At 35.7% G+C, this 14,389-nt stretch overlaps 1 protein-coding gene across 2 annotated transcripts in view; it reads right to left on the reverse strand.

The window, feature by feature from the left end:
* Positions 1-11,731, reverse strand: part of pde1ca (phosphodiesterase 1C, calmodulin-dependent a) — a 201,027-nt gene extending 189,296 nt beyond the window's left edge. Inside the window, exon 1 of one of the 2 annotated variants that reach the window (XM_015354717.2) lies at positions 11,010-11,731. In XM_015354717.2, the coding sequence (XP_015210203.2) occupies positions 11,010-11,274 (265 nt within the window). In that variant the 5' untranslated portion in view covers positions 11,275-11,731. The remainder of the gene's footprint in view (positions 1-11,009) is intronic. The other variant, XM_015354718.2, reaches the window with a different exon arrangement.
* Between the last annotated feature and the right edge of the window lie 2,658 nt (positions 11,732-14,389).

Consider the following 14,389-nt stretch of genomic DNA (forward strand, 5'->3'; position numbering starts at 1 on the left):
AATTATTAAGTGTATAAAAATATGCACGTGTGCATCAGCTTATAATTTCACAGCAGACACAGTGACACAGTAGAAAGGGTGTGAATAGTTTTGCAAAGCACTGTATAGCATTATGTTTTTCAATCTATCCAGCTACACACCAATAGCTTATTCTGGCAATGATGGTAAAATTCAGTATCTTCTTTATTCAGCAGATCTTAACAGAATATATGTGAGGTTGATGGACCTTAACAGTTAATAATAGAAAAGCATGGGGTGTTATTGCAAATTGATTTGGAAAAACATATTGCTATTTAAATTGTTACTGGGACAACTAAAAGTGCCCCTAATAACAGAGAGTTGCTAGAGGAAAGAACAGTCTTATTAAAACCCCTGTCAGGTCATTGCTTAGTCACCAGTGACAGAACAATTTCTTCTTTAATGTTGTAACCACAGTGACAGATCAATGTAATTAAGAAATCTAATGCAGCAAGGGATTCTGGAAATTCCCAACGTATGCACTCATTAGACATCTATTTATCAAGGCAATACATGCTTATGTTTTTTTTTTTAATGCGATTGCATCCTTCTGGAGGAAAACATGAATGAAAAGGAAATCCTTGCAGCTGAAATATAATTTCTAGTTCGTTTACAATTCTAAGAATTAATTTTTGGAATTTGAAAGAGTGAAGTGGTTATTCACTTTCTGAACTATTCCTATTTCTGTGACACATCATGTTACCTTGTGTTTTATACCTGTCCATGTACATGTGTGTATTGCCTTTAATTTTTTCTTGCCTTCTTGCTTGGACAGATTTTGCTTCCAGAAAAATTTGGGACTGTCATGCCCATCCTTTGTTAGCTGGAGGGCTGTGCATCCCCATTTGACAGCTGACGAAGAACCGGGGCGACAGTGCAACACTGTGTGGGTCAAATATTTCTCAAAGCAAGTTTTGAAGAAAGGGAAATGTGTGTGTATGTGACCTGCTCTCCCAACACCATATTTTGCCAGATCTGAATGTTGATTTATTAAACTTTCTGAAAAGCTCTAAAGGAAAGCTTTTTCGATCTTCTTACATCTGGCCAAATTAATTCAGGGTATCTGCAGGATGGGATTTGCCAGGATAGAGGAAAGAAAGAACTAACCTTGTATTGGTAATGTTTTGTTTTTATACAGTACACCAACAGAAGTAGGAAAGTGCCTTTTCTGCAAAATAAATTAAGCACATCAGTGCTGAAATGGTACGTTTTAAACTTAACTGCTAAAGGAAAACCAAGATTTTAAATAATTTGATTTAGCATATTAATTCGTTTCAGGAAATAATTTTTAGAAGAGATGGTATTCACCAAGTAAATTTTTGTTGCCAGTAATATGGCTCAATACTTATTGATATAATCTGAGAGAATAATGACAGTGAGAATCAACCCCCTTTCAGGACTTTTCAAAAAGAATTGTGGGGATACCACAGAGTCTGTCAGGAACAGATTTGATTTAGAGATTCTTGATGTGGCAGCTACCATTAGTGTCATCACCAGCCTTTATATACAGCATTCTAAGCTACTCATCACATTTCCAGAGATACAGAGAGCCGTTAGTTTTCTATAGTTAAAAGGAAAGCAGGACTGTTCTGTTTAAAAAAATAAAAATATTAAAAACTATCATTGAAACGAGTAAAGCATATCTCGATAAACTATACATGAAAAAATCGTTTGAAAGACCCAAACCCCTTTGTAATTACATTCAATTTTTTTCCTATAAACTGTCATTTACATTTGCTTCAAAAACGCTGTCTTCTTTCATTGCCCACAATTTGCCTGTAATTAGCATTTAAATGGTAACTTCAAGACAGATTAATATGTATTATCAATTTATAACCTTCAGACACCCTGTGAAGTAATGCATGTAATCAGTGAATCAATTTCCTGTTTGTGGGAAATTACAATTCCAGCAGCTTTCATGGTAAGCTGAAAGAACCCAAAAGCAGTATAAATAACTAGAATTACACACACTACATCTATTTTGCATTGAGTGGGACTGGAACAACTCACTCTTCTCCAGAGAAGGAAATATTTGTGATTAATCAAATTTCTTGTAGGATTAAGTATCAAATGATTATTTTTTGTAATATACAGCGATAAGCTATATACAGTATTATAAGCTATACACAGTAAGCAGGTGTATCAATGCAAACCAATAATGACCCGTTTACAGGAAAACTTTAGAAAGCTGTACTGAAATGGTATTTCAACTATATGATGGTTATTTAGGTGTCAAATGAGTTTTTGAAATATAAAGAATAAAATATTTATAGATAATACAATGTTATCGGTATACAGAATGCAAAACATATTCAGAGCTTTGCACAGTTTGCCAAATTTGTCACTTCAAAGCTTACACTCATGACACTTTGAAGTAACAGTTAATTTTGTTATATGCACAACCCACACCACCTATTCAAAATGAGTCAAAAGATAATATGAAAGAAAAATGGAAAAACTCATGATTGCATATGTATTCCAACCTTTTTCTGCGGCAAACCTACATTGAGGTGCTCACAGTTACCTGAATGAGACACACGGTTATTTGAGTGTCCTCTGTCCACGTGCAATACTAATAATGCTTCACATGTTTTCAGAATTCATACACCTACAGTAGCTCTGTTATGGTTCCTTAGTCAGGCAGTGAATTTCAAGATTGAACCATGAACATGAAGGAGCTTTTAAAACTTTCAGGTATAAAGTTGTATAAAGGCGCACATCTGGAGAAGGACATAAATACATTTCAGAGATCCTTATTTACTCCTTACGCATGGTGAAACATCCCAACAGCCCAGTCAGGTGAGGAAGAAACTGGTTAGAGACTGGGAGTCTAACGATATTCAGGGGTCTGAATAATTATCTAATCAGCAAGTTTCACTTTTTTCGCTTTTGTTTTTGCTATCATTTGCTGTAACCTCTCACACCCTTAGTCTTCTATTTGAATATTCAGGTTTTGAATAATGTATTTCGATTAAAAAGTAAGTATATGACATTTTCTCATTTCACAAAATGTGACACCATAGGAATGGACATGTACAGTAAGGTGAACTGAAGAAGCTCAAATACAGATGTGTAAGTGTGGTTAACTCAGCTGTGTTTCGTCTTTTTCGCAATTAAATTAAGCTTAATGTGTTTCCATCTAAGGTGATACTTGTCGATATTTTTGTAGTGTATCGTTCTGGTCAAGTCTGTTGTCGAATTCACCCAGCTTGTCTTTTTTGAATTATCAGGAAATACACGAGGAGTATTACACGAGAGTTAATAACTCTTGTGAAATCAAAGTACTGAGACTCTTTATTAAAACTCAATTTATAGTGATTCTTACTCACACAGTATGTGAAAGGCTGTAAACAAGAAACACAAAAACTAAGTCTACTGGTTCACAAGGCTAGAGCTAATCCTAGTTTCTGTTTAATAAAATAATAAACAGGTTGAGATCTGAAGTTTCCTGCAGAAACAAGGACAATACAGTATACCAAATGATACAGACACAAGTAGATATGATGGACAGAAAGTGCAAGGTTTGTTTTCCAACTGACTCAGATTTGTCAGAAACATTCCTCGGGGGGAGGAATAAACCCCCTAGTACTTTTTCTAGCAGAATGTATTAAGTTCAGGCAATGACTCTGGTTGATCTGGTATGGAATGGCCATTCTCTAACTAACCATAAGAGTGAAATAGATGGGTTAGGCTAAAGCAGTTCATTTATCTTTACCATACATTGCACACCTAGTCCTCCTAAGTCACGGGATGTGTTCCTGAACTGGACACAGATAATGAAAACATTCACCTGTCCCACAAATGTATACCTAATGGGATGCTTCTCTTGAATGCTATGTTTTTTTAAGGTAAGCATTTGATACATATTGTATAACGCTATCAGTATGGATATGTGGCATTCCTTCTGATACAGGTTGTTTTAGATGGAGAATTAAGCAGCACTCTTTCTAGACCAGCTGCAAATGAATAAGTGTGTAATTACTGCTGAGCCATATAACCCTTATTACCATTAAAACCACAGCCATTAAACCCACTCCCCCATTCTTCAGCACTGTAATTGTACCCCTGGACATCAAACTGAGAAGGACTGGCAGTTTTAAAGGGATCGCGCTCAGGTTAATTTCCTTTGAGAAGGAAGACACCATGCTGTTAAGCCTTGGGAAAAGTGTTAGTTATGAAACATCAAAATATATATATTTTTTTAATTCTTCATTAGACAACACAGCAGTAATCTACAGTAGCAGGTTATTCACCTCCACTGGGATTAGAAGGGAAGCTCAGCATGGAATCCACCTGTTCTCAGATTTGTTCTCTTAAGACGCCAATGTGTGTATCTATGGCAACAATTGTCCTGGGAAAACAGCGCATTACTAAGTTGGTGATTGACAATTGACAGCCCCAGGGGTCGGTCTGATACAGTACATTATGACTGTGATCGGGTGCCTCAACAGGGTGATGAATAGATTAGTAGAATTGCACAGACAGGCCGTTTCTTATGTTCACAGCAAGACAGTACTGCTGTAAATGAAAAAGCCATTGTATCAGGAATAATTATAACTGATAAAAAACAGATTCGATTACCTCTGGATTATCTGCTGCTCAGTTTTCAAGTTTTGAAATGACTACTAAAACACTCAGGGCACAGAACTTCCAACCAAAAATAGAAATATAGACTGAGGGATAGCTATGGAGATAAGCAGACCTTAAACAAGCTACTAGCATTTCTACTTCATTTTGCTCTCTGATCTAATTTCTGTCCATTCTATAAAACTACTGCAAAACTTTTTACTAATGGAACATATAATACACCCACCAAAAAGTAGAAAACAATAGTTTCAAAATATTGGTTTCTATTTGAACCTGGAGAAGACAGGGGTCAAAGAAATTAACTTCTCTTTTGAGCTATCATGTGCTATAGCTAATGTAATGCTGGTATTTTATCTGTGTGTTCCCACATCCTCTAAGTACTCATTCTCCTTACCAAATTCCCATTTTTACAAGAGTAAACACAACATATGTGCTTCATTATGGAGAGGAGACTCATTTCAGTTAAAGGACCTTAATGTGCCTTTGCTAATGATTATTTAAATTACAGTTAGACATTTAATGATTACGCACACTCTTATGTCACTACTGGAGTATTTAAATGTCCTTTTAGAGATACTTATTAGGACCTAGTGATTAATCCTTGTAAAATAATATTAGTTCTCTACAACACATTGCCATATCAAATGCGTACATGAAATGGATTATTCCATCAAAAGGTATATGTGATTTCTTTCAAAGAATTTATTCTTATTTGTTATTTTTAGCTATACAATGTGTAAGTGTTATGATGAAGACTATTAAAACACAGCACATTAAGAAACAACCTCTTAGATGTACAAAAAAAATTACACAAGACATCTTAGAAACATTCATCTTAGCAATTCTGTTTATACACATGGATCAGAATCTTCAAAAATGTGATCACACAACAACTTAAAATTACTGAACACAAGATTAAACATAAATGACACATTGTCAGGTTTTCCTCATCACTAAACCTAATCCTTATTCCTTATTCATCTGCATTTTGTAGCACTAAAAGAAGCTTTGTTGCATTACATCAGCTCTAGCACAGCAATTAATTAGGTATTGTATCACAAAATATCACAAATATCTCAAAATGCCAATTCCCTCAATCCTTAACCAACCTTAAGGTTAAAGTTACTCCTAGTAAAAAGCTAAAAGCTGTTTCATTCTTTGTTTTCTTTTGAAAAACATGTAAAGAAAACAAGAAAAGAAAGTATTTTTCCATACATCCTTTTTTCATTTAATCCCAAACACAAATAATTACATGCACAATTTAGCGGAAACATTTTTATTAAGAAGTGCGTATCGTTCTTTATTCATGCATGGCTGTTCCAGAGAATTGCTAAAGAAATGTCTCACACATGGTTTGCAATGTAATGACCAGATGTTTATCCTAGTGTTGCAAAGACTGAATTGATACTGTACATTTCTAATTTGTATAGTACTGCTCTATTGCATCTCACAGATTGGTTTATTTATATGGTTTACTCTTTTTTCACTACATTTCATTTTTCTGACTATTTCTGTATGGGACCAATTAAATTTGCTGTCTAATTAACCGATTCAAAACTTGTAAATACTAAATATATGGTATATCTCTGGACAACTGCTATCTTACATCTATCTTACTGTACATCTTTTAAGTACACTGACAGCAAACATCAACTTTTTACAGTAGCCTAGAATATTTTGGCACATCAAGCACAGCAGGTTAGGTAAGCATTATATTAGCTACAACTCAGTCATGTTATAAATGACCAGGGTTAAGCTCAATGTAAATGGATACAGTATGTGACAAACCAGCAAGCCACACAGAAGTTTCATCTCTTATCTCTTGTCTCTTCTGCTGCCCAGTAGGTAATTTATAGCACAGTACCCTAATGCCTGGCTAATGAACGCCTGTCGTACTGTATAAATACTGAGGAACTGCATACCAGCATACTTTTAAAGACAGGCACAAGAGTCCATTATTGTTTTTAAAGCTACTTCTTTTTTCAAACCAGTGTGAAAGAAGTCATTAGGGAAAACAAAGCAATTAGAAATATCTGAATTCAATGAGAAAATTCAGATCCACTTCGGATGTTATTAGTGCTTCACCACTAATAATGTCTTTACTGCAGAATTCAGACATTCCCCATTGTAACTGAGAGAAGCATGGAACTAGAGAATTGCAAAACATTGAACAAAGGTATTTTATTTCAGTATGATTTTACCTTTCCTTCTGGTACTAAACAGAGAATCGAAGAACATTCCTCCTGACACTGGAGGGAATGCGTTAATTGCACATACATGTAGAATAATCTTTTCTTTACTAGGTCAATCCCCTCTAGATTTAGAGGGTACATAATGTAAAATAATGACTCATAAAAATGTGTTCCAGCAACCGTAAAACCTATTACTCTGCCAATGAGAACCCAGGTGAAAAGAAAGCTGCAGAATAATAGATTTATGAAACATTTAAAGTAACAGCCAAGATAACCACTCTTGTATGTCACTGTAGTGTATCTTCCAAACATGCCTTTAGCGTGCTGTTTGTTCTTAATATTTATTCTTGTAAGAGCCATGGAAAATATAACTGGTATATACAGTAGGTACTGTACTGTACATCGCAGGTAAACTATTGTCTTTGAAAGTAAACCTGACCTGAAAACTTTCAGATAGCTGGAAACTACTTCTAAATCACCAGAGACCAACAGGAATGCAGCCTGCATATAGAAAAGAAACGAATTTCCTACTTTACAATTCTTAATATTTATTAATAATGTTGTCACCAAATGCCAAAAGCCACCAAAGTCCCTTCCTATTTATTTCTTATTTTGGGAGGTGATATCCAGCGCTCACCCTTTAATATCAGTTTATTCTTAAATATGACTTTTTCTGTTTAGGACCGTTGTGTTTTGTTGTAGAGGCTAGATGTGGCCCCTCTTGCTCAACTGATTGTGAGTATCTAGGTGGCTGACTGAGCGTCTCATTCATCTGTGTCAGAAAAGAACCCTTGCTATCTGCTTTGACAACACGGCTGATATGAAAGGTCCTTTCAAAAGATAGAATACAGTGGCTACGGGGAACCTTGGAGTAACACTTGTAGTTAATTTCAGGTGTCTCAGGTGGGTAGCACAGCCTTTTCGCCACTGTATGTGCTTAGGGTGAAACCAAGACTGTCCCTGTGTTTTAAATTAGCCTTCCAAAACTTTGAACTACCCATCCATCATCATCTCTCTCTAACTTTCGGTTGGATTCCTCTGGGACTTCCCAGCTTTCACCTGAGATACAAATCACTACAACCACCAGGAAACTCTCTCCCTCTTCCCAGTGGAGCGAAATGGCTCCACAGAGAGTGGTGACTGCTCCTATTCCCTTAATTGTCTAGGGAAAGCCAACTCCTCTCTTTTGGCCAAGAGGACGAGCAAATCAGTTCTTTAGGGTTCCCAGAAAGATTAACCCTCTCCAAGCACGGAGTATGATTCTTAGATGGAGAAAAACAGCTTCAGGTTGCTGTTTCGCAGCCAAATCCATTTGCAGCTCAGTGTTTTTAATGTGTGCAAACAATTATTTTTTCATTATAGACAGAGTGTTACTCAAAAATTCCTTATGTTTTTTGCATGCATGCTAATTAAATCGTTAAGATATAATGTATGATGATGTAAGTTATTATCTGTAAAACTCCAAACAAATTTGTTTTGAAGATCTCACATATGATGTCATATATGATGGTGTTAACAAATGTGAGGTTAACAGAAATTTAACTACACTAAAAGCATTTATGGACATTTCCCATTTGGGATGTTTACTTTTTCCAGTTCAAATTCAATGTGTTTTTTTTTCTTACCCACAAATACACATAGTGTAAATACAGAATCATCTGTAAATGTGATCATCACAATTTTGTTTTTCATTTATTACTGGAAAAATGCATAGGTACATAAAGGCTTGGGTTCACTTTGTACTTAATGTTAATTGCTTATCAGAGCAAGAACTGTTATTATTGCAAATCCTAAAATGGACTAAAAGTTAATAGAGAAAATTTGCTAAAATGCTAAATGCTAAAATTTACTGTCAAAGTCGATGAATACCTCTAAAAAGATCTTCCATGTGAACAAGGACACTGTTTTAAGAAGTTTGAATGTTTGGTTTACTGCTAGCTCTATATAATAAAAAGAATTACTTTGGTGGCTATTGTAGAAGTACTTATTGAAAAACATTGTTGGTGGACTATTTCAGGATGCTTTATTCCAAACTTTATACTTTTATTCTAATATCTATATGGAGTCTTGATAGTAATTGTGTCATTTTGTGGTAATATTTCGGGTTCCATTTTAAGATAATGTACGGTAAAATAGAATTGAGATCAAAGTATAATAAAAATCTAAACCAACAGCCCATTCAGGCTGTCATAGCATCCTATGAATTAAACGCTGCTAGCAGGATCTTTCGCTTTTATGATATGTTACATTGAATAACTGTTCTGTGAACTAATCCAAAAATTTCACCCTCCTTCCTTGTGATAACATTGTTTCATCTATTGATTTTGAATACAATCGTGTTACGTTCTCATGCTTCTTCGTGAGATTTACTGATCTACAGTACCAATTAATTTGGTAAAATATCTTGAACCGCGTATTCATTTAAGCATTTAAATATTTGGAAAACCTCTGTCTATTCTGCTGTGAGCTGTAACCTGGTGATGATAAACAGATTTAGCTGTTTCAATCTGACAGCACCTCTCACTGCCTTCAGGCTGAGAACACGTCTAGCTGCCCTCCACTTGACCTTTTTCAAAGCATCTATAGATCTTTTCTGACCTGGCGACAGACTTGGAAACATTGCTCTGTGTGTAGTGGAACTGGAGTATTGTATAGTCCCATTTTAACGGAAGGATTTTCTTAGTTCCCATACCAGTTAAGTTCTGATCTCCCAGAGTTCTGCTTATACGTCTGCTAAAAAGTCTTTTTTTTCATTAACAGTCAGTTTAGTACTCTGCATTCATGACCAATTCTGTACTAAGCCCTTGGTATACACAAGATGCTGCATCAAAGTTGGGGAAAGTCCTATACTTTACATTGTATATTAGTATTAATGTTCATAATGTTTGTGTATTTCCTTTTCTGCATGGGGCTGCTTTTTGTCATAACCATGAGATTAAAACAGCTCACATGCTAAGAGATTCAGCTATAGGAGAAATATGTGTGTATGAGCTGTCCATCACAGCAACACTTTGGTCTCTTACATGTACCTCTTATTCCCTTTTTAATCACTTCTTCACAACGTCTGGGTAAGTAACTCATATGGTATTAGTCACAGAATATAGACCCCACAAGAATATATACAACATACAAAGGAAGGAGTACCTTTCTGTTAATTCCATGGTGAAAACAGCACAAAAAAAGTTTTTTTGTTTTTATTAAATGTTTAAACAAGCCTAGACAGATGCATAATTCTCAGTGACACAATACTGAAAGATAATCGTCATCTGTTGGAAATGAGATGGTTAAAACTACATGTACAGCATTCTCTGTCAAACGTTTCTCTGTCACTGCCATCACTGTGGAGAGATTCTGGAAAAAGTGCTGGATCAGTGCTGGAATTAAAAAAAAAACTAAAATCTGAAATGCCTGAAATCTAATGAAAATCCATCCTTAATTCAGGTTTTGAAAGTGATATGTGTTTTTTGAAAAACATACTTGCATTATCGTATCAGACCTTTTATTTCAATTAATGGGTTAGAAGTAATGCATTGCAATAATATATGTATATAGTTAATAAACTAGGAAACTACATAAAATAATACACTCTTGTCCTTTGTGAGGTGGCTAATTTTTCATAAAGGTGAGGTTCAGTTAAGATTCCTCCAATATGGAAAACTTATAGCCCAGAAACTTGTCCTCTCTGAACAAGTGTATTACTCCGTGTAACTTCACATTGTTAGAGCGTTATTTTGTGTCTACTACAAAAACTAAAAAATAAACAACTGCAATTACAGAAATCCAACTGTTTTTAAAAACAACACAAACTTTAGAGCATAAAAGTTTCAGTTCTGTTGATACTATACGTACTGTAAGAGTTTCGGTTTCTGCTCATTGTAAATATTGTATCGCTTATGTTTTGTGTAGCGTTTTACACATTTCAGCAGTGTAGTTATGTAGTCAATGTAACTGATTATAAATATAGTAATATGATTTTAATAAATACGAAATGAACTTATTCTAACATTATAAAAACAACACTAGTTATGTCCCGACTCCGTTTGCAGTATACTTCAACGGTTAGCCGGAAAATGTTTTTAAATTATATGCGTTGCAGTTTTGCAATTATATTTCTTTCGCCTACATCATCGTTAAGGCAATTTGTATGTTTTTTCAGTCTCGAAGTTGATAATGATTGAATAATTCCGTCTCCGAGGAAACGGACCAACTTACCGGCGCTAACGCTGCCTGTGGGCTCTGCCTCCGACTTCAAGCCCTGTGCGTAGTCCCCGCTCTCCTGCGTCTTCAGCACCTCGGAGAGCGACTGCCTTGTGCTCTGCTTTGTCCTCTGGGTTGAAAACACATTCGTGCGATTGAAGCTTCGTCTCTTTCCACGGATGGATTCCGGAGCTGACTGGCTCCTCTCCGACTCCGGGTCCGAACCCACTTGGACTACGGCGTTCTTCGATCTGGTCAAAGCAGATGTTACGGAGCCCATCCCTGCATTTGCAACAATTTTCCTTTTTTTTAAAAAAAAAACAACAAACAAACCTCGTAGCCCGTTTATAGACAAGCGTCTTTTATCGTTTCGTCGTTCTTTATTGCAGGTTTAGATCAGCTTGTAGTAAAAACTTTCCCGTCATGTAGATGGAGCGTATCGTGTTTAGCTTCAGTAATCAAAATGTGGAAAAAGACGCCAAAAACTTAAGCGCCATGAATTACTCTGAATTGCATCCATAGGTCTTAGTTGTCTTTTCATACAGATTGTTGTCTTCCTTTTTGTCTTTCTTGTCTTTTGTTACAGTGGCGCTCTCAGGATAGCGAGCACAGTGTGAAGTTTTCCAATACACGATACAGATCATATAGGCGTCTCACATGATTATTTTTTTGAATCAGAGTTTCCTTTGCCGTTACTGTCAATTGACACAGCGTCCACATAAAAAAAGTCCGGTGTCTGAAGTGGATATCGTCACATGGACCAAGTTGCAGTTTAGTTTTCCACTTGACTAATATCAGCTCCCCAAGGCAAATCGAATGACGTAAGCAGATGGTTGTAATTAGTCTGGCTAGTTTTTCTGTCGAGACGCACCAGCACCGCAAAAATCGAGCGGCAGATTAGACAAATCTGTCTCTGTTTACAGCAATGAAGGTGAAAGTAGTAAGTACAGGTTAACTTCTCTTCTCGGTCACATGCATATAGTATAGCCTAGTTACGTCGTATGTACAGTTAGTAGTTTTAAATGACTAATTAGCCCGCCAATGTTTGCAGTATTGATTCATAGTATAGTTTAAGTAACTAGTGGGCTTTTTAAGAAAATACACTCTTGCACGTGTATGAATGTATAATTTCAGAAGGACTGGGAATAAACCCAGAGCGCTTGGAGATTCTTGAGCGGGTTAATTTGCAATTTGGAACATGAACTTTCTGTGTACTATAAATAAAGTCGTGGTATAGTTCACAAGAAGGACTTTTGTGTTTGTGTTAGGTAAAGCCACATCTTGTACTGTGAATTTGTCATTTGCACTCGAGGGCAAAGAATGTCATGCAAATCTTTATTAAATTATCAGCAAAGTATTAAGTGCTTCCCTCAAGTGCAGCCCAGGTGTGCTTCTGTTAAGTCACCACTCAGCGTTGATAAGGTGGGTGTCCTCTCCCTTCAGTGGGTGAACCCTTCTTTTGATTTCAGGCCCTGTAACATTACTTGAATGATGAATATAAAGACAATATATTCAAAATAAACCAAGAGTAGGTGATGGCAATAAATCCGCACTGATCCATTTTAGCTCCAGTCCAACAACTGTGAAGCAGTTTTGCTAAGAAGAAGGAAGCTGTCTTCAGTGACAATGCATCTGTCAGTATTAATTTTGAGTGTGTCATGAACACCTGTTTTTCCAATAAGGCCATATCTGAAAACCTGAAGACAGGCTTTTTACTGAGCTTCAATTTTCTCACTGTGTATTTTATACAACTGTTCCTAATGACTATCATTATTTTTCAGTTTCTCAGTAAGTGTTCACTGGCACAGGTGAAGTCACTGATTGCTCGGAATGTCCCATTCAGAAGAGTAACAGGGATCTTTTAACTTCAGCCTCAAACACTACCATTTGTTACTTATCAATTAACACTTACAAGATTCAAGATAAGTTTAACATCCTGGTTACCCCACATTTACAGTTTAAGCTATGAGTTGTCCATATGTACAAATAAATAACCTAGGAAATTCATAAATGACAGGCCAATTCAAAACTTGCCCATCAATGAGAAACTATTACAGCCATTATCCATTACATTATTGAGTAACTCAAAGAGAAAGCTTCACTACAATGCATTTTTATTGGAAAAACAAAGAAAGGAAAAGACATATAACCATGACGTGAAGCCATGTTTGCAGGATCTACAAAATAAATCTGTTGTTCAATTAATAGATAATGAGCACACAGGAGCAGAAATGTTGTATAGTACACATACTGAATACAAAATGAAAATGTGATGATGTGTGAGTCTTTTTATATGGATTATAGCTGCTCTTTAGGTGTACAACCTTCATCACATGGCAATGATAAATAAGGGAGTGCAATATATTAATTGTTTGGAGTATGACAATTCTTCAGCCTATAAATATCATTTAAAACCTATTTATACTCCTTGAACCACACTGCCAGACATTAATGTAGTCATATTACAAATCTGCTCCAGTATGTATAAAAAGTAATTTAAGCAACTGAATAGGCTTGTATTCTTACCCATTACCCTAGCATGAACAAGGGCATAGGAGCACAATTATTAACAAGAATGTGTTGTGACACTATTCATCACTTCATTCTCAGACAGTAACAAAAACCACAAAAAATTGGAAGTGAATTCCGGCATTTTCTAAAGGCCTATTACAATATTTCCATTAAGACATACCCAAACAGGATACTTAGTTGGTGTTACATAATTAATACTTGGTGGTCTGAATATGTGCTGTAATTCTTATGCATTTCAATATATTTTAAATCATGTTTTCACTGAAGGATGACTATATCTGTATCTGTATATCTAGGGTGTGCTAGTTAATTGGAGCTGACCAGAATGGTAAAAGGTATGATAAAAAATTAGACACAAAAAACTTTAGAATTTAGAATATTTATACAGGGCGAGACCTTAAAAAAAAGTCTGTAAATCAATCTATTAAGTGCCTGAAGTAAATTATGATCAATACTTGGCACATTTTGTTTATTCTGTACAACAGGAGCAATTTGTAAGGGGTGCTATAAATGGCAGTCTGCAGATCTGCAGTCCTATCAGATACTGAACAACTGTAACACAAAGCAAGGACATTTCAAATGATTTTAATGCCATCCAGCCTTTTCAAAGTGCATTATAAAGTGTGCTTAAAGGTTTTTGATCTGTCTTTTAATGACTGTGATGTGAAAGAGGTGAAACCTCTTATTGCATTTAATTGAGTTTTTACTTTTATGAAGAACAAGGCTTTGAGCATTTTACAAAGAAGGCCGTCATTTAATTGCTGAGTGTGTAGTGCTTTTTGTACTTGTCCGCATTTGAGAAGATTTCCAGCTGATTGCTTAAATACAGCTTGTGACAGACTTCTATCTTGGGTTTGCAAGGC

Source organism: Lepisosteus oculatus, chromosome 6 (assembly GCF_040954835.1).
Source record: "Lepisosteus oculatus isolate fLepOcu1 chromosome 6, fLepOcu1.hap2, whole genome shotgun sequence".
NCBI lineage: Eukaryota > Metazoa > Chordata > Actinopteri > Semionotiformes > Lepisosteidae > Lepisosteus > Lepisosteus oculatus.